At 45.2% G+C, this 20,806-nt stretch overlaps 11 protein-coding genes and 1 pseudogene across 11 annotated transcripts, besides 12 other annotated features; 6 read left to right on the forward strand and 6 right to left on the reverse strand.

Annotated features, from left to right (window-relative positions):
- The first annotated feature begins 269 nt into the window (after window positions 1–269).
- Window positions 270–323: a microsatellite.
- A 62-nt stretch (window positions 324–385) lies between these two features.
- Window positions 386–2,449, reverse strand: TraAM80_07644 (uncharacterized protein; the record flags this gene model as incomplete). The annotated part of the gene is made up of 1 exon (XM_029384426.1): window positions 386–2,449. One exon carries the CDS (start codon window positions 2,447–2,449, stop codon window positions 386–388), a length of 2,064 nt encoding a protein of 687 aa, XP_029235716.1.
- Window positions 2,450–2,707: 258 nt separating this feature from the next.
- Window positions 2,708–2,739: a sequence feature (A-rich).
- Window positions 2,740–3,057: 318 nt separating this feature from the next.
- On the reverse strand, window positions 3,058–3,420 carry TraAM80_07645 (uncharacterized protein; the record flags this gene model as incomplete). Its single annotated transcript, XM_029384427.1, has 1 exon — window positions 3,058–3,420. The coding sequence occupies one exon, from the start codon at window positions 3,418–3,420 to the stop codon at window positions 3,058–3,060; it is 363 nt and encodes a 120-aa protein (XP_029235717.1).
- A 161-nt stretch (window positions 3,421–3,581) lies between these two features.
- Window positions 3,582–3,610: a microsatellite.
- A 688-nt stretch (window positions 3,611–4,298) lies between these two features.
- TraAM80_07646 (putative NADH-cytochrome b5 reductase) lies at window positions 4,299–5,110 on the reverse strand (annotated as a pseudogene).
- Window positions 5,111–5,170: 60 nt separating this feature from the next.
- Window positions 5,171–5,215: a microsatellite.
- An 81-nt stretch (window positions 5,216–5,296) lies between these two features.
- Window positions 5,297–5,346: a microsatellite.
- A 199-nt stretch (window positions 5,347–5,545) lies between these two features.
- On the reverse strand, window positions 5,546–6,412 carry TraAM80_07647 (NADH-cytochrome B5 reductase; the record flags this gene model as incomplete). Its single annotated transcript, XM_029384428.1, has 1 exon — window positions 5,546–6,412. One exon carries the CDS (start codon window positions 6,410–6,412, stop codon window positions 5,546–5,548), a length of 867 nt encoding a protein of 288 aa, XP_029235718.1.
- Window positions 6,413–6,448: 36 nt separating this feature from the next.
- Window positions 6,449–6,498: a microsatellite.
- Window positions 6,499–6,515: a microsatellite.
- A 200-nt stretch (window positions 6,516–6,715) lies between these two features.
- On the reverse strand, window positions 6,716–8,707 carry TraAM80_07648 (translation initiation factor 2D; the record flags this gene model as incomplete). The annotated part of the gene is made up of 1 exon (XM_029384429.1): window positions 6,716–8,707. The coding sequence occupies one exon, from the start codon at window positions 8,705–8,707 to the stop codon at window positions 6,716–6,718; it is 1,992 nt and encodes a 663-aa protein (XP_029235719.1).
- A 275-nt stretch (window positions 8,708–8,982) lies between these two features.
- TraAM80_07649 (uncharacterized protein) lies at window positions 8,983–9,909 on the reverse strand (the record flags this gene model as incomplete). Its single annotated transcript, XM_029384430.1, has 1 exon — window positions 8,983–9,909. One exon carries the CDS (start codon window positions 9,907–9,909, stop codon window positions 8,983–8,985), a length of 927 nt encoding a protein of 308 aa, XP_029235720.1.
- Window positions 9,910–10,398: 489 nt separating this feature from the next.
- Window positions 10,399–10,422: a microsatellite.
- A 165-nt stretch (window positions 10,423–10,587) lies between these two features.
- TraAM80_07650 (uncharacterized protein) lies at window positions 10,588–11,136 on the forward strand (the record flags this gene model as incomplete). The annotated part of the gene is made up of 1 exon (XM_029384431.1): window positions 10,588–11,136. The coding sequence occupies one exon, from the start codon at window positions 10,588–10,590 to the stop codon at window positions 11,134–11,136; it is 549 nt and encodes a 182-aa protein (XP_029235721.1).
- A 304-nt stretch (window positions 11,137–11,440) lies between these two features.
- TraAM80_07651 (putative protein kinase) lies at window positions 11,441–12,565 on the forward strand (the record flags this gene model as incomplete). Its single annotated transcript, XM_029384432.1, has 1 exon — window positions 11,441–12,565. One exon carries the CDS (start codon window positions 11,441–11,443, stop codon window positions 12,563–12,565), a length of 1,125 nt encoding a protein of 374 aa, XP_029235722.1.
- Window positions 12,566–13,030: 465 nt separating this feature from the next.
- Window positions 13,031–13,051: a microsatellite.
- Window positions 13,052–13,834: 783 nt separating this feature from the next.
- Window positions 13,835–13,851: a microsatellite.
- Window positions 13,852–14,117: 266 nt separating this feature from the next.
- Window positions 14,118–14,954, forward strand: TraAM80_07652 (ribosomal protein L22/L17-like protein; the record flags this gene model as incomplete). The annotated part of the gene is made up of 1 exon (XM_029384433.1): window positions 14,118–14,954. The coding sequence occupies one exon, from the start codon at window positions 14,118–14,120 to the stop codon at window positions 14,952–14,954; it is 837 nt and encodes a 278-aa protein (XP_029235723.1).
- A 296-nt stretch (window positions 14,955–15,250) lies between these two features.
- On the forward strand, window positions 15,251–16,492 carry TraAM80_07653 (uncharacterized protein; the record flags this gene model as incomplete). The annotated part of the gene is made up of 1 exon (XM_029384434.1): window positions 15,251–16,492. The coding sequence occupies one exon, from the start codon at window positions 15,251–15,253 to the stop codon at window positions 16,490–16,492; it is 1,242 nt and encodes a 413-aa protein (XP_029235724.1).
- Window positions 16,493–17,113: 621 nt separating this feature from the next.
- TraAM80_07654 (uncharacterized protein) lies at window positions 17,114–17,455 on the forward strand (the record flags this gene model as incomplete). Its single annotated transcript, XM_029384435.1, has 1 exon — window positions 17,114–17,455. One exon carries the CDS (start codon window positions 17,114–17,116, stop codon window positions 17,453–17,455), a length of 342 nt encoding a protein of 113 aa, XP_029235725.1.
- Window positions 17,456–18,394: 939 nt separating this feature from the next.
- TraAM80_07655 (IQ and ubiquitin-like domain-containing protein) lies at window positions 18,395–20,533 on the forward strand (the record flags this gene model as incomplete). The annotated part of the gene is made up of 1 exon (XM_029384436.1): window positions 18,395–20,533. One exon carries the CDS (start codon window positions 18,395–18,397, stop codon window positions 20,531–20,533), a length of 2,139 nt encoding a protein of 712 aa, XP_029235726.1.
- Window positions 20,534–20,721: 188 nt separating this feature from the next.
- Window positions 20,722–20,746: a microsatellite.
- Window positions 20,747–20,768: a microsatellite.
- The last annotated feature ends 38 nt before the right edge of the window (window positions 20,769–20,806 follow it).

Below are 20,806 nucleotides of genomic sequence, written 5' to 3' on the forward strand. Positions count from 1 at the left end.
GGGAGGGGGGGGGGAATTTGCCACGCATCGGAGTCAAGTCTGTCCAATCTAACTAACTGCCCGCAAACCCAAAACGGCAGTGGTTCGGTGAAAGCAAAACAAAAAAGAACATTAAGTAAATAAATAACGACTTCTCAGCATTCAATGTATTTGCACACGCATCCACAAAAACATACACGCTATTTTTGTTTTCACCCTTCACATTTATGTTCCTTTTGTTTCTTACCGCGCCCCCTGTTATTCCTCCGCCATGCGCCTCATCTGACCTATTTTTTTTTTGTTTTGTTTTGTTTTTGTTATTTTTTTTTGTTTCGCTTATTTTACTGTTCCTTCGTATGTGTGCGTGCCGTGGTTGCTCGCCTCGCTTCCCCCCATTGTTCCCCTCTCAAAACAAATACGGTGCTGCAGGGAGAAACGTCATGCCTGTCCCCGCACTGGCTTGCAACTGAACAAACCCTTCCAAGTGGCTAGGCGGAGCGTAAACAGCGGGGGGAGCAATAAAAGCCGAAGATGCCATGTTCGTAGCCTGCTGCGGTATGTATGTCTGCTGCCCATCTTGTTGCTGCTGCTGTGTTTGTTGCTGTGTGAAGCCCATAGCAGGGTATGCTGCTGAAGGGAAGGAATTCAATTGCACTCCCGTCACTCCAACGGCCTGAGTTTGTTGCACAAGGTGGTACGGTGGGGTAGGTGACATAGACGACTGAGTTGCAAGCCCATCGTGCATTGGAAAAGCGAAGGCCGCTTGGTTAGCAGAGTATACATTGGACATGAGCACAGCAGTTTCACACCTTAGATTCTGAGAGGGAGAGGAAACCCCCTGGGACGGCATCGTACTAGCGAAAGGGCCTTGTAGCAAACTCTCATAGTGCAAGCCCGCACCTCCAGCTGCAGCTACACTTGAAAGCGTCGGCACCGATTTCTGTGGCAGCGAAGTGGGGTGTACCCACACACAAGAGAATGCTGAAGAGACAGTCGGGCTACTGTTGGCAAACGCCGTGCCGACACCACCATTATTTTTGTGGTCTTGGATCAAAAAGGGAGCTACGGCCACAGCTGAAGAAGAAATTTCCGCAAAAGGAAAAGTTGACAAAGACCGCTGTTGCTGTTTAAATGATACCGTTGCTTGGACGTCATGCGTTACAGATGAACCCGTTCGTGCCACACTTGGCGACAGTGCTGGGTTACCTTCCGTTGTTGAATTCGTCGTATGGGACCCTATCACAATCGCAAACTCATTTTCCAGAATTTCACGGCACACGTGCAGATACCAGCAATCTGCGCCATAGCGACAACCACCCGGTTTACCGTGCAGACGACAGAGGACCCCACGGCTCAGCGGGCGTTGTGTTGTGCCTGTAACAAAGCGGGTTAGGCCATTTGTATAAGCCACACGGCTGAGCGGCACCACCACCCCACTGATCACAACATTTCGGCTGGTGTTGGCCTTTGCATTCCAAAGATGGGCATTGTAGTCACCATGAAAAGTGCAACAACATGGAAGACTGTCTACAATACGGCGTATGCGGTCTACCACCTCCGGATCTACATGTACCTGATGACAATTAGCGCCTTGGCGACAACGACCGGACTGATAGAGGAGGCACAAACTAGGATTTTGTGCGCGAACTCCAAGGGCTCTGGTGGGGGATATCGCGCTAAGTGGAACACGAAGCTTTGAACGTCGTGGATCCACCACAAGGAGCACCTTCTCTTCGATGTCTGTGTCATGCATGAAATCAAACCTTTCCTCTGTGACAGACTCCAAGAAGTCCGATGATGCAGTGGAGGGAATGGGCAGAACCTGGGGCATTTCCAGACAGCTCTCGTCGTCCCTCTCTAAGCTGCCCTCATTGGTGGCATCGGATTTCCAGATATTACCACCGGCGGCGCATGGTTGGGGATTGAGCATTGAGAAAATGTCATCATCCTCATCACGAGAACAGGAGTTTTTTGCCGGCTTCTCATATTTCGGCGATGGCGGAGGAGCGCTGGCTGCATTCGCGTTGCCGCCAAGATTTGAAAATAAGGGGATATCACAACAAGCTTCAGCAGCAGACCCGCCAACCTCAGATCCAAGTGAGGCAAAGATTGCTTTGGCCCCGGTTTCCCAGAGCACTGCGAATGCGTTGGCCGGATTTTGCAACGCAGAAGTTCCAGAGAATGTAGAAGACCCGAGCGTATGCGTGGTTGTCTGAAAAGCTTCCGTTAGACACAAGGAAGAGCTGAAAGAAGTCAGCAATGTGTCCGCGCTCTTAGGCATCCTTGACGTGTCCTCGTCCTCTGGCGAATTGCTCGGGCGAAACGGAGGGTTAGCGCCGTTCAACAGAGCATGATTCCCAAGATTCTCTACATGTGAGTTTCCTGGAGTGCTCTTACAGGGCGTTTCATTCGTTGGTGTTGTATGCCCAGAAATGTCAACGCATTGCGCGCCGATATAATTTAATTCCATTGCAACCTCCTACAACAGGTGATTGACTTCTCCTTGCCCTTTTCCCTCTCTATCCTTTGGCACACACCGCCTCTCTTAGTGTGTTTTTTGGGGGTTGTTTCACTAATAGCTTCTTGCCCCGGAAATTGTGGTACTTGTCTCTCTCCTACTTTGTTGTTGTCCTCGCTTCTTCCCCTTGATTGCCTCGTGTGCAAACCACCAAAACCGGAAGAAAAACACCTAAGCCGCAACACAGCCACAGTTCACTAGTGAAGCGAGAAAACAAAAAAAGCAACAACAAAAAAAAAAAAGATGCACACACGCGCGCACATACAAAAAAAAAGAGAAAAAAAACTCATGGTGCCTCCTCAAAAGCGTGTCACAACCCCCTTTAGCGTCCATGCATGGTGACTCTACACGCCGCCCCTTACAGATGCGTCCAGATCACTCGGCATTTCAGTGCTGCACAACCAGCGAAATACAAATAAGTGTATTACTTCTGATGCATATCTCATGAAGACAAAAACAACTACGACCACCGGCAACAAAAACCTCAGTAGCAACTGCATCGCCCTTTCCACTAACCCTCCCACATTGGTGTGGTAGATGGCCTTCAATTTTGACCCCTGTCAACGCACCAAGGTATTGTGGTTGAATTGCTCGGAGCACAACTCCATCTCTTCTTCGACAGCGCGAAGGTCATCCAGAGAGATGCTGAATTCCATGTTTTTCGTATCGTCTAAACGCCTATTCGACGTCGCCCCGGACGCGGCAGATCCGTCGCTAAGATCTTCAATGGAGTACGTTGCTTTGTACCACTCCTCGTAGCGCTCCGCGTCGGGAGTGTACATCTGCCGCACCTCATCATTGGACTCAAAAGCCCTGCGCCAAGACGTACAGCGGCGTGTTGGGGACGGCTGCGGAAGCTGCGCGATGTAACCCTGTGTTATGGGCTTGCTAAAAAGTAAACACAAAAGCGTTCGCTGATGCATGCCTCTTGTCCCCTATCTTCCCTCTGCCGGTTGCACGGACTATTTGTCCTGGGAATTGGGTGGTCAAGGACAGGCAAATATATATATATAAAGGAAAAAAAAAAAATAGTGAACTGGGAGATGAAGAAAAAACGGGGTAAGAAGAGGAGGAGAGTCGTTACACAAAGAAACCAACCAAACAAACAAAAAATGCCTCCTAAAGGTGTTTTGCATTCATTTTTCTTTATCTCAAACAAATATATATATTCCAGTCACCTCCATTCTCATGTTCTCTTCAACAACAACGCAGCTGCAGAAAAATCACAGCTATACGCCTCATGTTCGTGAAAGAGAAGTACAGAGACAAAAAAAAAATGGGAAAAACCAAAAAAGCACCAGCGGCAATAACCAAGCAAACAAAAAAAAAGATGAACTGTAAAGAAAATTGGTTCATCCCTGCCTTGAAAAACAAAAACAAAAAACGCTAATGAAAAGATTTGCGTGAAAGAGAAACTATGGTTTTTGAACCCCATCATATATCCAATTTTGCCAGACTTCAGACACCACTTCCTCCCCCCTCGCACATCATCTCCCAGGTTTTAGATAAATCGTTTTCGGTTCCTTTGTGGTGATGGGCTTGCTGTTGAAACAACATGTTCCTGTTTTTTTTTCCCCCTGCTTCTTTGTTTGTAGAGAAAAAGAGTGTGGGGAGGTCACTCACTTTATTAACCTCATTTTTTGCATGAAGAATGTATGTGTATACATCATACCCAGTAGCGCATTGGATCCACCATAAAAGCATGTAGATTTTCACCTCGTAAGTTGATATTGCTCGTGTTTGTCATCTTAGCCCCTTTGAACCCCCTCCCCTTATTAATGCAGACAAAAATATGTGTCTCAAAAGCTATGGACTGTATCCGCGGTGTACCCCAACTCCTTCAAGTAGCCAAGAGGTCCCTGGCTGCGATCATCCTTAATTCCGCACACTGACTTCATAAAAGCGGGAAGGCCACTCATAATCATAAGGTTGTTTTTTTTGTCGGGGCTCAGCATTGTTTCCTGGATGGCACCCTTGAAAATCATCCCACTGTAGCCGGACCAATTTGCCGGCGCATCCGGCAGCAAGTGATATACGAACAATCTGTTCGTGTGATCATAAACTAATTGATCCACGACATGCTTCAATAAAATGTATTGCTGCGTCTTGTTACACTACAGCAAGGAGGGCGTTGTAGAGTTCGAAACATCTGCCAAAATGTTACAAATGCGTTGATATGCGGGGATAATACCAGTACCACCAACCACAAGTTTCATGCTTGTATATTTGGTGTGCGGAAGTTCCATGTTTTTCCAATGATCCCAAACATCAATGAAATAAGGATCTTTCACTTCATGGAAATGTGTCCCCACTTTTGAGCTGGGATAACACTTGACCAAACGGTGAAATGCACCTTCATCATACCTCAAATTCAAAGACGTATACGGCCGGATCACCTCCTCCCCGTCTTTTCAAAAAAGCAAAGGGTCATATACAGGACGGAATACCAAGAAACAACGGCACGCCATTAGGGGGGGGGGGGAGGAGAGAGAGGGCAAAAGTAAAATGTTTTGTGTCACGTGACACAGCCTCCGCAGACCCAAATTTAAACGGACGAAACTCATAGTGTAAAAATGGCTCCTCTGCTGTCTTTATGCCGGACCGGGTTGCAATAGGGCTGGTGGTGGGCAGAAACCAAAAAAAAAAAAATAGCTGTGATGGAGAAGGCTCTCATTGTTGCTGTTGTTTTTTTGATTTGTTTTCCTTGTTATTATTCTTAAGGACAGTTTCACTTTTGTTGTTTTTGCATGTGATTCGTTCCCATTTCATCCGAATGGCCCCGCTGACGCCGACACCGATACACACATACACAACAAAACAACAACAACAGCAACATTGCATCCACACAAAGCTCAATCAAAATGGTCTATTCCCCAGTCTCACACACCAATACGCTTGTTTTGTTTCCCACCCTCTTTCAGAAAAGGTTTTCTCATATATATATCATGAAGGCGGGGAGAGGAAGAGACTTTGGTTCAACAAGAAAAAAAAATACAAAATTAATTTAACATTCTGAACCATCATGTCTTGTATGAGACGAAATGCAACTCAAAATTTGAAGACCATTTTCTGCATGTAACCAAGCTCTTTAAGCATTCCTTTCAGTTCACCTTGAGAAGGTGGGCTGATCGTAAAATCCTTGTCACCTGAAACAGCCTCCATAAAAGGGGGAGGTCCAGACACAAGGATAATGGAATCAGCAGCACTGCTTGGCGGCGGCATAATGGACTTGATCATCTCTTTGTTCACATATCCAACACCTCCCATCCAATCTGAAGGGGCTTTGGAAAGAACATAATATGGCGAAAAAAGAGGGCACGTTTCCATAAGTTCATTAAGTTCGTTACCCAAAAGCACATCCTCCTTACGTTTATTGGCATAAATCAAAGAGACAGCTGTCGTGTTCTTAGGCACACGCAAGACGTTACGAGCCACTTGATACATTGGGGTAATACCCGTCCCCCCTGCAATCATGCCAATTTGTCGGTATTGGTTCGCCTTAATTGGAATCTTCACCCAGGGTCCTTTAAACTCCACAGTATCACCTTTCTTCAAAGAAAATAGGTGGCTTCCCATCTTGGAACCCTCGTACCTTTTCACAAGGATTTCAAAATAACCGCGTTGATCATCTTTATTAATTGGAGTATAGGGACGAATAACATCTTTTCCATCTTTCCCAGTATACTTCGCTGTGATACAGGAGGAAACCTCCAGATTTAGCGGCATATCAGCTTCTGGGAGCGCAAAACGAAACACCCTTGTATTGTATGACTCGTCATAAAAATTCATCAATGTAAATGGACGGAACTCTGTTGTGGAAAAAGGACTCTTTGCAGCAGAACAGTTGACTGGTTTCCCATTATACCGACATGAAGAGGCAAATCCGACGGCTGCAGCCGCAAACAAAGCTTTCATGATACCTCAAATTCTAAGTAGAAAAAGTGCAAAGGCAATAATAAAATTGTATCCAAAAACGAATAAAGAAATAGAGATAATATCTTTAATAATAATAATAATACGGCAACGGAATGGACATTAGTACATGCAATAAACCCCCTCCCCCTACCACCCATCAGTTTCTCCCCAAAAACAAAAGGAAGAAAAAAAATTAAAACCCATTACTCAGACAATAAACATCGCTGTGTCATTAGTAGTACACAGCAAGAAGAACAAGAACATCAAAAAGTAAGAACAACGGAAAAGTATAGTCATGTCAGTTCACTTACCAGAGAAGTTCAACGTGTGCTGTGGAAGGCCAAACTCATCCCCCAAGACAACCTTTAGTTTAGATACCCAATCCCCACCTAGCTGAAGTTCTAATGGAATTCTGGTTCCTTGTTTAACGTTTGTCATCTCCTTGGATGGATCATATACAGTGCAGAAGGTGGAAAATTGGTGTTTCCATTGAGCTGCCAAAGACGTCAAATCAAAGCCATAAGCATCTAACCCTCTCACAATTGTCACAATTTTGTTCCCTTGTCGTTTTTCTGTAAAAACCAAAACCTTTGGTAATTTACCCCTTTTCGTAGTCTTTGTAATAAGTGTTACAGAAGTGGCAGCACCATTAATAACCTGAATCGTTTCCATAGCAATTTGATGTACAGGTGAAAACAGACGTTCAAAAACTAGTTCTTCAACTTCAGTAATGCGCATGTGTTCATCCAATTTGCTAGCAAGAGGCAAAAGAATGTCCTTTAATTGAACGAATGGAGGACCATGCAACTTACCTTCGGTGTCCAAAAGTCCTCTTGTCTTAGCATACTTGCGAAGGTTATCACATAAATGTTTTCGAGAATATAATTCATCAAGAAAATCATTGTTATCCTCGTTATATGCCAACAAAGAAGATTGAGAGTGGGTTTCTCCCAAAGACCTCTGCTCTAGCTGATCCATGTACAATCCTGTACATAGCATACGCTTTAATTCAATAGCACCTCCATTTTTGGGGGAATATAATGTTTCAATGGATACAATACGACGCTTAAACCCCCCTTTCGCACCATCTCGAAGCACTTGTTGTTCAGCTTCAAGAGCTTCTTCTTCTTTTGCAGGCTCATGAATTGTCTGCAAAAATTCAGCATAATTTCGTCGATGTTGCCTTAGTAGCTCGCTCGATTTGTTTATTCGAATGACAAAATGATTGCCTTTTTTTTCCTCAGAAATGGTAACCAGGTCAGGTCTCATCAATAAATACGGAAGAAGCTTTTTATACGTTGTTCGTTTAAAATCAATTTGTAATTTGGCCCCAGGAATTCTTGGGTAATTTGAAATCAGTAAAGGTGAGAATTCCGTGAGTGGCATGGGCAGCATGGACTGAGACAGAGCTCGTATGGTTTCGCAAAGCGCAAAATCAATAATGCCATCCTCCAACTCAAGTATATTCAATGTAGTTTGTATTAAAATGTCCCGATTGGAAGGGACACAATCTCTTACTACTTCATCAGTCGCATTCTCCATTGTTTCCTGATCATCTTTTTCTTCCAAAACCGCATTCACAGTATTTAATTTGGGTGTGGCAAGTTCAACAACTTCATTCGCTTGAAATGTTGACGGAAGCACCGGATAAAGAGAGCCACAAAAGGCATTAAACACAACAAAATAAGAATCCCACAGAAGGTCTTTATAGCAATGAAGTATGTACACTCCTTTTCCACTTGTAGCACGGTTTGCAAGTCTCTCTGTAGATAAACCGATAGCATAGGGACACAATGTTCCTATAGAACAGATGAAGACAGTTTCTCCCATTTGGAAGGTTTTACTGTTTTCTTCTTTAATACCCACTATACCGGGCATCATAAGATGTGCCCCAGAAAGAATGTACTGAGATGTTGCACCTCTACACCAAACTGTTGCACCAAATAAAGAGATCATCTCCATAACCTCTTTTTTGTAGTAATTTCTCATCAATAAAAAGAAAAACAATGTAGGTGTCGCCGCTACATCTTTCCTTGGGAACATACCATGTGAATCACCGGGTAAAGAAATAACAGAGAACATCAAAGGAATCCCATTTACTACATAAAAGGCAGTCAGACCCCCAGTTGAAAATTCCCACGTGATGCGAGTAATAGTATCACTCTTTTTCCAGAAGGACTCCAGAGAATCCAAGTACTCCTTTCCTAAGACTGCAGCAGGAACATCTCTGAGCCGTTTTGACTCTTTCTTGCCCAAAACTACCTGCTCCTTTATTAAGTGCTTTTTATGGAACATCAGCTATGAAGACAAAAAATTTGTACAATAAATAAAAAAATAGTAATGAACAAAAACAAAAGAAAGGTTTTTTTTCAGAATTAATAAATACAAAACTTCAAAAAAATGTACTACAATATACCCCTTGCTTAGAGCAGTGTAGTCAAGAATTCACTGAAGAGCATAATAATCATACATGAAGAAAGAGAGGAAAAATAATAATAAACAATTTCCGGATTTAAGAGCAGAAGCAAAAAGATCCACGGAACTCAGCTAAAAGCAAACCAAAAAATAAGTTATTTTCTTTTCGGTTTGGAAGCAAATTTCTTTTTCGATATTCCCTTAGGTGGTTGAGGAAAGCGTTTTGCAAGAATTTTTTCCATAATCATAAAAAGTTCTTCGGGAATATCACAATTATGCCGAAGCCAAAAAGTATGAAGCGTTTCATTGCAGGGTTCCGTAATGGAACTAGAGTTTTGTTTTCCTTGATAGGATTTGTCTACATTGCTTTCAGTTCTAGTACATCCATCTATATCCAAACTCGCACAAGCTGAAGGTTTCGCTGATGCACTCAAACTCCCCTCAGAATCATCTAAAGGAAGTGATTCCTGTAGCAGTATATTTTCACGAAGGGTTGGAGAAACAATATCCAGTATGGGTTCTAGAGCCGATATAAGCTTATAAGCGCCATAAAATGTAATACGGTTTGCGCGCAGATTAAGAGTTTTTATCTTGGATGATTTTCGTAAAAAGGATGCAATAGCAATTGCCCCCTTATCCTGTATAATATTGCATGACATGTGCAAAGTTTCCAAATTTTGAACGCACTCTGCAGCAGCAATTGCACCTTTATCGCCAATGTAATTCCCATCTACATTTAAATGCTTTAAACAACGATTTCTTTTTAAAGCATGAAAAAATTCCTCAGCAGCTTCATCCTGCATATCACACATTGATAAATCCAAGGTCGTAACGGTGTGATTTAAAATTAGTTTCCTCCCAAGACCAGCACATCGTTCTGGGCCAATAAACGTGGAAGACAAGCTTAACTTAATTCCCCACTGTGGAGGTGGGTTGGAATAACGCTGGATCAAAATAGCTGCTTCTTCACTTGGTCTCAACCGCCACATAAAGCAGCTCAAGGCATCCGGATCAGGAGGGATGGTAGCGACCTCGATGACTTCAACCGCCCGCTGATAGGCACTACCCGCGTCCTCGGTCATTGATCTAAGGCAAACCAAAGCAAAAAAAAAACGGCAAAAAACCAATAAAGGATGCAAAGAAGGTTTTGCGGAACGGAACTTAACCAAGCCGCGCGAAAGTAACTTGCAGCAAGGCCAGCGCAAAAAGGCAGAGAGAGGGCAGGCAATAATAACCAAACCAGCATAACACGCACACGCAAACAAAGATATATAAAAAAAAGAACAGCACAAGGGCCCCCCACCCCAGAGCGCCGCCCCGAAAGGCCGCGGCCACAGCGGGCGGCACCCACCTCCCAAGGGTGTTTTTTTTCTTCCACCCCTCCTTGGCTGACCGCAAAACGGTGGTATCATGGTTATTGGTGTTCTTATTGTCGCGTGCGCCGCGCCTTTTTTTTTTTTTTTGCGGTGGGGGTTCGGCGCGGGCGCCGCCGCGTCGAGAGTCCCCGCGCGTTTGGTATGGAGTTTTTTGAGGTTGGGCGGGCGCCTCCCTGTGTCCGCACGCCTGTGGATTTTGTTTGTGTGTTTTTTTTTTGTATTTCTACTTTTTTTCTTGTCGTGAGATATTACTCTTTATGCGCGTGTCGCTTTTACATATTTTTTAAACCTTCCCCCCTAAATGTTATTTTGGTGTATTCTTGGTTCCTTTTTCTTCAGGCTGTCTTATCTTTAGCTGTCCTTCTGGAGAATAAGGTTGCGGACATGGAAAATAAAAGGGTATTGAATCAGGAAGAGATTGATTCTGCTTTGGCAAGACAACTTCACGAAGAAATAAATGGCGCTGAAACGCCTAATCCCGCACTGGGAAGCAATTCAAATCAGACATCAGGTGCGAAACTAATAGCTTGTCCTGCGTGCACTTTTGTCAACACTTTTTCTGATATTGTGCCAGGTCATACCTATACTTGTGAGCAATGCTTTACTGATATTCCTGTTTCTACACCGAATGAAAATCGTAATGCATCAGATGACAAACAAAAGACAATTATGTGTACTGTTTGTCGTTGCTTGAATCGAATTCCTCAGGGAAATTATGATGCTATTGTTTGTGGTACGTGCTGTCACGAACTCAAAAGCAAGAAGGCAGAGAGTGAGGTTAATCCTTCCCAGACGACTCCCGCCCCTACACGGCCACTTCAGGTTCGTTGTGGAGAATGTAGTAGTATCAACGCGTTGCGCGTTGGTAGGGATGTGTCAACTCTGCGGTTTGAGTGCGGCTCCTGTCAAACAGTTAATGAAGTCTCGCTTTAGTAGGAGAACTACGTTATGCATGTTAGTTCCATTATTTATGTTTTTCTGTTTTTGTTTTTTGGGCGGTGATGCAGAACATTTTTGATTATCCTCTTGCATTGTTGTAAGTTGAACAACAAAGAGACTGCCTGATCACGAATTTACTAGCTCTTTCTGTTCTTTTATTTTAATTTTTACTCCTTCTATTTTCAATAGATATATTAATAGAATACAAAAAGATAGTTTGTTGTTATTGTTGTTGCCTTTTTTTTTTGCTATACTGTGTAGTGGCTGTAGAAGAAGAAAAAACATATATTTTGCATTTATGGGAAGGGTAGGTGAATACGAAATCCTTGAAACTGTCGGTGCAGGTGCATTTAGCAAAGTAAAGCGGGTAATACATATTCCTACCGGTGCATGTTTCGTGGCGAAAATTATACCCAAACACAATCAAAGAGTGGAGAACGATATTCGTGTAGAAATTTCGATTCTTCGAAGATTGAGGCATCGCAATATAGTTCAATTGGTGGAGATTTTGGAGAGCCCCAATAACTACTATATTATTCTCGAGCCTGTTCTAGGTGGAGATGTTTGTAACCTCATTGCTTCTCAAGATGGTTCCCTTGCGGAGGAGGTGGTAGCTGGATTATTTTTTCAACTTCTAGCTGGTGTTCGTGCCTGTCACCAAAATGGTGTAGCACATAGGGACTTAAAACCTGATAATCTTCTTTTAACGGAGGACAATGTATTGAAAATATCTGATTTTGGACTAAGTCGATTACATAAACAAAGCAATTTTCATGCAGAAATTGATGAGTATGCCCATACACTTACAGGAACTCTTGCGTACGTGGCACCGGAAGTTTTTGGTCTCACTTATGACGCTTTTAAGGCGGATATTTGGTCTATGGGATGCATTCTTTATGCGTTATTGACAAGTTGTTTCCCATTTGGGCATACGGCAGATGAACGGGAGATGGAGGAACGTATTAAAATGGGACGTATTTGCAAGATGCCAGAATCAGTGAGCGAAGAGGCAAAAAAGCTAACATTGTGGCTTATGTCACGCCGTCCGGAAGATAGACCCTCGTTGGATCAGGTGGCTTTGCATCCTTTTTTGAAAAGGCACATACCAATGAAGCATATTTTGGCGCTCACGAGGAACAGAAATGCAAAACCCCTCATGGCAAACCCTGATGACTTTAGTAGTGAGGTTCATGATGAAGAAAAACAGGGTAACGAAAACACCTTTTTTCTTTTGGGTAGCGAGGCAACTCGAGAATATGATACAAAACAATTATTATCTGGATCTTTGAAAAAAAATGAGGTTATCAAGGATGGATTGAAGAATATGACGATTTTCCTAGCTGTAGTTTTTTTTTGTTTTTTGTCTTTGTCTTTTGTTTTTACCGGTCTTTTTTTTTATCGCCCTTGTTTTGTTTTTATATGAAGGCATACATGAGGGTATTAATAGCTTTTTCTTGGTTGATTTTTTGCGTATGCTCTGATGCCTATTGTTTGGCTGAGGACTGTAGATTCATTTGGTGATAGTTACGTTGTATCATCTTGGATCAATGGAGTTCAAATTCAAGATTGAATAAAAGCGCGTGTGATTCATTTTATTGGACGTTGGTAGTGCACGTTTGATAGTGGAGGAGAGGGTAATCTTATTGTTGTCATTGTTACATATATTAGTACATTGATTACTGCCATTATCATTTGTATTTGCTAGCACCACTACTACCCTAATTCTTTATTATTACTGCTGCAACGTTTTGTTTGCGTTGGTTTAGTCTTTTCCTTTTCTACCTCACTTTTTTTTTTCACATTTGTGGTTGAGAGAAATTTCTAGCTTTTGCTGGTGGGAAGTAGCTTTTTTCTGTGTATGTGGGCTTTCTGTAAAGTGCATGTGAGATTTTTTTCTTTCTTTCTTTCTGGTCTCTTCCAATTAATTCGATGGTCTGCACGCCAGCCAGCGTCGTAGAAAAGGTCAGTCTTTACTGGGTGGAGATGTAGAAAAAAAATAAAAATAGCCCCCTGTTTATGTAAACGGTAGTGGGGCGGCATATAAAGCATACATGCATCTGTTCACATTCTCACGCAGTACGAAGGCTGTAATCGCCCATGTTTTGGTTGCACCGCTTGCGGAGTTGGTCAACTTAACAGGTGCAGACCCTACTTTTCACGCCGCGCGGTGGCTGGCTCTTTGTCACGATTTTTAGTCGTTAACAGTGGCGAATCGCGCAGTGTCGGGTAAAACCGCGCTTACTGTAGCGCTGAAAAATGTGGGGTAGATACCAAAAATTGATATCAGGCTATCTCACATGAGGGGTCGTCGCCGGGCAACTTGCGCCTTTTTGACCGCTGTGCCCTTTGCCTTCATGGAGACGGCGGCAGTAAAACTTCGGAGAGTGGATGAGTGCTAACCACTTTATCCACATATTTTGTGGGGCGGGGGTTATACAGTGTTGTTTTTTTTTCGCCCGCCCTCTTTTGCAATACTAGTTTGGCTACGTGCGCATGTCCTAAAAACTCCTGATGCAATTATGTTTCCCGACAAGATGCAGGTGATCCGTGCGTGTTGGCTGATGCTGTGAGCCCTCTGCCAGCAATGATCCCGGTAAGGAAAATGATGCCAGTCTTTCGCTCACGCCAACAATACGGTGCACTTGACGCTGGCACTGACGATAAGGTCGTACACGGCAACATCTGGGGGGGTGAGAGAGAGAGAGAGAGGTGCAGTAGCTACTCCTGGTATTATTAATTATTTATTTGTGTGCGCTTGATTACGTTTTGCGACATTTTTTTCCCGTTTTTTTTTGTTTCTCCTTTTTTGCAAAGCTGTTCGGAACAAGACCAACAGAAATCTATTGAGAGTGGGGAGGAGGAATACACGTTTCAGATGGGTCTTACTTTCTCTCTTTACCTCTTCCTCATTAGGAGATAAGCGTAGTGTGTATCAGTTAAATTGAGAAAAAAAAATTGGCTGATATTTTTCCAAAATGCCAAAGCCAGCACCCCGATTTGCGATGGGACACATACTTCCCCGTCGCAGCAATGTTGGGTCTCAGTTTTTGTACACACAAAAACATGGGGCTCGCAATGTTTGGTACAAGAAGCAGTACTTTTCTGTCCGACCTTTTGCCATTCAACGACATCGAGGCACAACTCCGCGTATTCTTCTTGACCGTAGTCTATGGAAATCCGTTTGGCTTACCAAGGTAAACCTTCCCGATATCAATCGTTGGGAGCGTGTAGTGAACAGTCAGCGTGTGAACGAGGATAGATACGCCTTGGTTGAAGAAGAGGGTATGATGCATAAAGTAAACTGGGGGCTTTATTGCGAACGGTTAGAGACAGAATTGACGGCCTCTCTGGAACGATTGCCACAATACACACTTTTGATGAAGGCAGTTCCTTCAAGTTGGAAAAAGCTTGATATCGAAATTAGCGTTATGCGTGGATTGTCCCTGCGGGAGGCTATGGCACAATGCAAGCTGTCCATGCGAAAGGGGCATCAAATTGTTTTTCGTGCCCTTGAAATTGCACAGCAAGGGGCTGAAGCGAAAGGGCTCGACAAGGAGCATTTGCGCATCGCTCACATTTCTTGCTTTCCAGGTCCGACAGATAAGCAGATCGACATCCGCAGCCGCGGATATTATGCGTGGAAAACGAAGCGGTCTTCTCATTTAATTCTCATATTGGCCGAAGATCCAGAGATGGTGCTTCCTGATCGTACCTCCATACCCTACGCCTCTCTTTTGTCCATGAGGCGTGCTGGACTATCCACGGAGCCCACAGTTCTAGATGTCCCTGCCATCACCGCCGATGGTATCTAGCAGGTTAGTTGCGAGCATCCTTTCCCACCTTGTTTACAATGTGTGTGCAGGGGCCAGAGAAATGAAATACATACGTGGCAACTGCAACGACAAGTGCCATCCATGAAAGAACTGCCTTGCAATATTGTCAGTGGCATGTAGTTGTTTACATACGTGTATATATATATATATAAAGCTGCGGTCATTGATTATTTATCTTCCCTCTCTTATCTTTATTCCTTTGCATGTTTATCATTTTTATTTTTTGGCGAAAATTGTTGAACTCAACAAAAAAAAGAGGTTATGTATGATTTTGGATGATGCTTAGGAAACGATATAGACCTCTTGATGCAGCAGAAGAGCGTTCTGTAGACGTCGAGCATAAGCTACGGGTTGGTTTGCTCTACGATGAACAGTCGTATTGTTTTAGTTGGCCGGATGCTCCATTAACGGCCATGCTGCGGTGCTCGAACGCGTCTTTGACTCCTGCCTTCCATGGGAATATGGTGTCACCAACACAGGCCTCAATCGCCCAACCCCCAATCTTTACGGTGGATCGTGTTGCGGCTGAACATGGGCAAAGTGAGTTTGTTGCCTCTCTTTCTGCTAGTCATCCGGCCATCCCATTTTCATCAGGCGATGGCTCCCTAGGCCGGCGGAGTAACGGAACGCAGCGCTGCAAACGGCACCAGGGGGGTCCAGTATCAGCTGCCACAGAGGACAGTATTTTCTCTTTCAATGCTCATCAGATACAAGAGCTGAAAGAGGCCGGTGCTTTTAACCTGTTTCGTGAGGCATTGTCACAAAGGGCGCCCAACTCGATCAATCTTGACAATGAAGAAGAATTGGGGAATTTAGGTAGGCGAGAAATGGAAAACGAAATAGTGCGTTTGGAATGGCGAGCATTTCATGAGTCCGAGAAAACAGCCCCCTCACTTCAGCGCATCCTTCTCCTGACATCAGCGGTGCCTTTCATCGAGAATGCGAAAAGCAATAGGAAGGAAATTTCTTCCCAGACGCCTCATGAATGGCAGCGCATTGTTTATGATTTATGGGTAAAATGGAGATGTGGAACTCCGATGTCGGGTGGAAGTATGCTTTCTGGTTCAAATACATTACCATGGGGTTCTCCGCTCCTACCGGGTGCCTTTCTATCCTCAGAGACGAAGGAATATTTCTTAACCGGCAACAACGACCATAACGGTTTCATTAAAGCGGGTCGATCATCGGAAAGAAGGGGTGGGGAGGGAGCAGCTAGGCAACTGCCTGCCGCTACAATTCATAGGCGTCGCGGGGCCTACGGTTATCTTCGTTGGCGTATAGACTTGTATGAGCCACGGCTACGCTCTTCCTGGGCAGGAGACAGGGGAGAGAACAGGGATCGAGGAGCAGCAAAAATGCTGAGTGCGACCGAGGTGAGCAAGCTAATAGATGAAAAAATTCCTGCTGCCTTGGCTGAGGTGAAGTGTGAGGAACGTGCGGACCCTGTAGATGCATTGGCCCTTACCGATATTCGCAACGAGGTAGAGACATGGAGGCAGTGGCTTGCGCATGTCTGAGATGCATGAAATTTTCCTCCACGGATGTCATCTCTCTTTTTTTTCAGCATTGTCCCCCATTTAATCCCATATATCAGCATTAATTATCCCGTGCGTCACTGTGCGTGTGTGATTTAAGGCAGGGGATACGCAAAAAAAAAAGCTCAATTATATTAATAATAAAAACGTATGACGTGTACAAAAAGGATAGTATTGAGAATAATCATACTAGCAGCCCCTACGAAGGACAAGCCTGTGCTTAACGAGAGCAACAGAGTGACGTACTTGCTGTGGTTCTGCAGCGTCGTGTATTTTTGAATGCCCCTTAATTCGTTTTTTCTTTTATTTTGCTACTTGGGTATCTTGATGCGGCGGCGTGTGTGATTAGAGTGGCTCCGAAGCGCAACTGCTTTGCGTGTCTACAACAGCCAAGTAACTTTTCACCTTATATATATATATGAGCGTAGTGGGGTATATTGGTGGCTTGTGAGTAAAGTCTCAACCGTTTTTTTTTCTGCTGTTGTAGCGTTATTTGTGTGTGTGTGTGTCTCTCTCTTTGGTTGGAAGTAAGCTAAGCGACAGGTAACAAGGAAGCAGCAAAAAGAAATAATAAAGGAGGCTAAAGGAAGTGGCAGTCCAAAAATGTCGAAAACAACGCAGCAATTAACATCGAGAAAATGGGTGGGAGCACGCGCGCAGGCACGTGCGGAGGACGCAACAAACCGAAGGACTAACGCTACTCTGCCGTCCCCACCGCACGCCTCGCAAGAGCATTCCGCTTCACCCCCGCCACCATCCTTGGCGCAATTGCCGCCATCCCTCGTTTTTGAGCGCCAGGAGGCGGTAGATGCGCTCAGTAACCTCTACCACAACGCCGATATGGTGAAGACAGTGGAGACGGGTGACCCTGTGTTTGATCTGCGGGATGCCTCTAAGTTTCATGAGGAGCTGATGGAGTGTCTCAACACTAGAGCTAGCGCGTAGTTAAACAGGCGCCGTTCGTGTGAGTTTGTGCGTCTTCTGACGCTTTTTGTCCCTTAGAGGTGTCTGTGCAGCCTGTTATGACGTTATGTTGCCTGTAGAAACTCATCGAGGAAATGTTACGAAAGGAGGTACAGCTCATAAATTATGTTACCTGCTTAAAAAAGAGAAAAAAAAAAGGATTGCAATTTTTGCCGTTTTCTATGCTTGTTTTGGCTTACGGTGCTAACAATGAACAATTAGAAGTTTGCCGGGTGAGGTTCACTTCCCGGCGCAACTCACATTGCCTCTGGCTTGAGGTCTTGTGTCTTTGTTGTTTGAGCTTTCGTGAATTATCAGGGTTATTACTTTGTGGGTTGAATTTATTTTTCTATTTCTTCTTCGCTGGAATATAAAGGCGTTGTAGCTAGGTGAATAGGCAGTGTGTGTGTAGACGCTAACGCAGGCGCGTTTCCCTCTGTGGCAGTGCTCATTATGATTCGCGCCATCAGTGGCCTCGTGGTGAGCGCAACGGTCGGTATCTGCTTGTACGAGGTCTACGCAACACAAAACGAGAAACTCATCCAGAAGCAGCTGGCCCTGTTAGAAGAACGGGAACGGAAGGCTGTGGATGACACAGTGGCTGAAGGCGGCTAAAAAGAGAATGACTAAGTGGACCCCCCACTTTTTTTCCCATTATTCCTTCCGCTGTTGTCTGTGGGGCGGTGTTTGCGCGTCCGTGTGTGTGGATAACAGTAGGAATATTATATTGAACTAGCAAAATAAAAAAAACGACCAAGGAAAGAGAATAAGGAGGTGATTGTGTGTGAAGGTATTTAGGGTGACTGTTGTATCAACAATTTCCCACTTACTTGTGTTTTCCTCAATGGCTTTGGTAATGAAGGAGATCACTAGAAAAGTGGTAGTGAGAGCGCATACACTTTAAAAAGCAAACCCACATCCATGGACGCCAACGAAGGCGCACCGCCGTCAGAGCCCCAGGGCACCCCAGGGCCCCGTGCGGAGGATGAACAACCAGAACAACAGACCGGGGAGGAGGCACGGCCTCCGCACTTAGAGGACATGGAAGAACCAAACGAGGAAAGTCACGCACTGCAGCCGGATGCTGTTGTGGAGGAGCCCGTGCAACAGGAAGAGGCAAGGGAGTCTTATGAGGGAGAAACACAAAAACCGGAGCTGGTTGGTGCAGAGGCGTCTCCAGAGAAGAAGCCTCACGAAGAACTAGAAGATCTTTTGGCTCCAGTCGCTGCTGCAACGACCACGGTTGGGGAAAAAGAAATTATGCAGCCACAACAGCCTTCTCACGGGGCTCAGACAGAAATTGGAAAGGACCTTCCTTCGTCAGATATTTCTTTACCTGCCTCTCCTACAGCTCCTACAGATCCTACAGCTCCTACTGCTCCTACAGGTCCTACTGCTCCCACTACGATATCTTCTGCTTGTAGTGCCACTGATCTCGAGGTGCCCCCTGGTGACTATTTTGTCTACACACAGAATGACGTGGTTATTGATGCCACTGTGTATCCTATACGGTTTCGTACTGTAGTGAAGGCGCCAGGTTCCTCAGGTGATAAAATTGCCACGAGGTTCGTGTATGAGGCAATCGCTTCACGCCTGGGGACTCATCCCGAAGCGATAAAAGTTTACTGTGGAGACCATCGTATTCGCTTCGGGGAAACAATAGCTTTCGAGAGGGCGGTACCTAAGGAGACAGGGCGTTTATGGGTGGATGTACACTTTGCCGAAGACAAGATACCACCGCATCTTCAAAAACTCAGGAGAGAAGACAATCTCCTGCAGTGTCCACAGTTACGCGCGCGGTCAGCTGACATTAGCCCAGCCGATCTTGTCGCTGCCCGTCGACGCGGATTAGCCTTTGATGAGGCTATTAATGAAATCCGGCGGAAAAACAAGGACAGCAACATTGTTTCCGTGGCGATTGTGCAAGAGCCAAGCGGCACTCAAATGCCCTTTCTGGGAGGTTATCGTCTCAAGAAGGACCCCTCACGTGTCTTTCTTCATGCAGCAACACAGCTTAGATCCCCTGGTGATAGAAATCTAGAGGACCTGCAATATGGGCCCCTTCCACGCGATGGGGTTTCACGGAGGACGCAAACGTACGGTGTGTCACGGAGCTGTCAGACACTGCGGGAGTGTAGCACACAGACAGCGCGACCGGACTATGAAGCGGACGACATATATGATGAAACAGTTGTCGCAAAAACCTACTTCTCCTCAGTGCAGCTGCTTGCGCTACAAACGGAAAAGGTGGTGGTACTGCAGAAGATGTATAGAAAGTGGAGGGCACGCAAGGTATACTGTGAGCTGTTTGGCGCGCGACAGGCTTTACTGGATCGCGCTGCCGCACAGGCTGCTGCAGAAGAGGCCGAAAAGCAGCGCCTTGAAGAGTTTGAGCGCAGACGCCGCGCGACGCCACGCACCGCTGACGACTTTGCCACGCTTCGTCGTGAGTTAGAGGCGTGGCGGGCGGCCGAGGCGGCGCGTATTCTTGTGGACAAGAGTCTTAGCGAGGTGGCGAAGCGTGAAGCACTTTCAGATCTCACGAAAAAGGAAGTGCTCCTTCTTCAGGAACTTGAAACGCTCCGCCGCGAGGTCGTGCAAAATCGCCGCACGCGCCGCTTTGAGGATATTCTTGCCTTGATGACAAGCCCCAAGCAGTGTGGCGTGGTCTCTGTTATCACACGGGCTGCGGAGCGTGCGCGGGAGTTGCGTGAGTTATACCTGGCGCTGGCAGAGGTACCGTCCTCCGTCGAAGCCCGCCTTGACGTGCTGTTGCATATCAAATGGACCGTGAAGGAATTTGACTCCCCCTTAACGCAGCAAATAGTGGAACTTGTGGATCGTGAGTCTGACTTGCTGCAACGTGGTCGTACAGCGTGCTCACTTAAGGGGCTACGTGCGCGTCTAGAGCATTTGTTTAAGCGCTTTGTTGCCACACCGGAGTTCAACCCGGCAGTGGACGAAGTCGTTACCGGTCCAACATTAGGAACTGTTCACGGTGGTGAAGCGGCCTCCACGATGGCTGCACGGCGGCGCCTCAAACCGTCCAACGTGGTGTAAAACAGAAGAGAAAGATGATGTGTAGCAATGCAATCAAGGCAAATTGATGTCTCGTTCTCCTGTCCATCCTTGTTCGGGAAAAACATAGCGAGAGTGAGAGAATCAGAAGAAATTTCGCCCGTGAAAGCGTTGGAAGCTACTGTATGTACCATACTTACTGAGAGGAGGTTCGTGCAAGCCGTTTCCTTCCCCCCACCCACCCACCCACCCACCTTTTTTTTTTTTTTTTTTTTTTCGCTACCCAAGTAATGGGCTATTGGCATATGTAGAGAA

Source organism: Trypanosoma rangeli (assembly GCF_003719475.1).
Source record: "Trypanosoma rangeli strain AM80 chromosome Unknown Tra_15.4_contig_00329, whole genome shotgun sequence".
Classification (NCBI taxonomy): Eukaryota; Euglenozoa; class Kinetoplastea; order Trypanosomatida; family Trypanosomatidae; genus Trypanosoma; species Trypanosoma rangeli.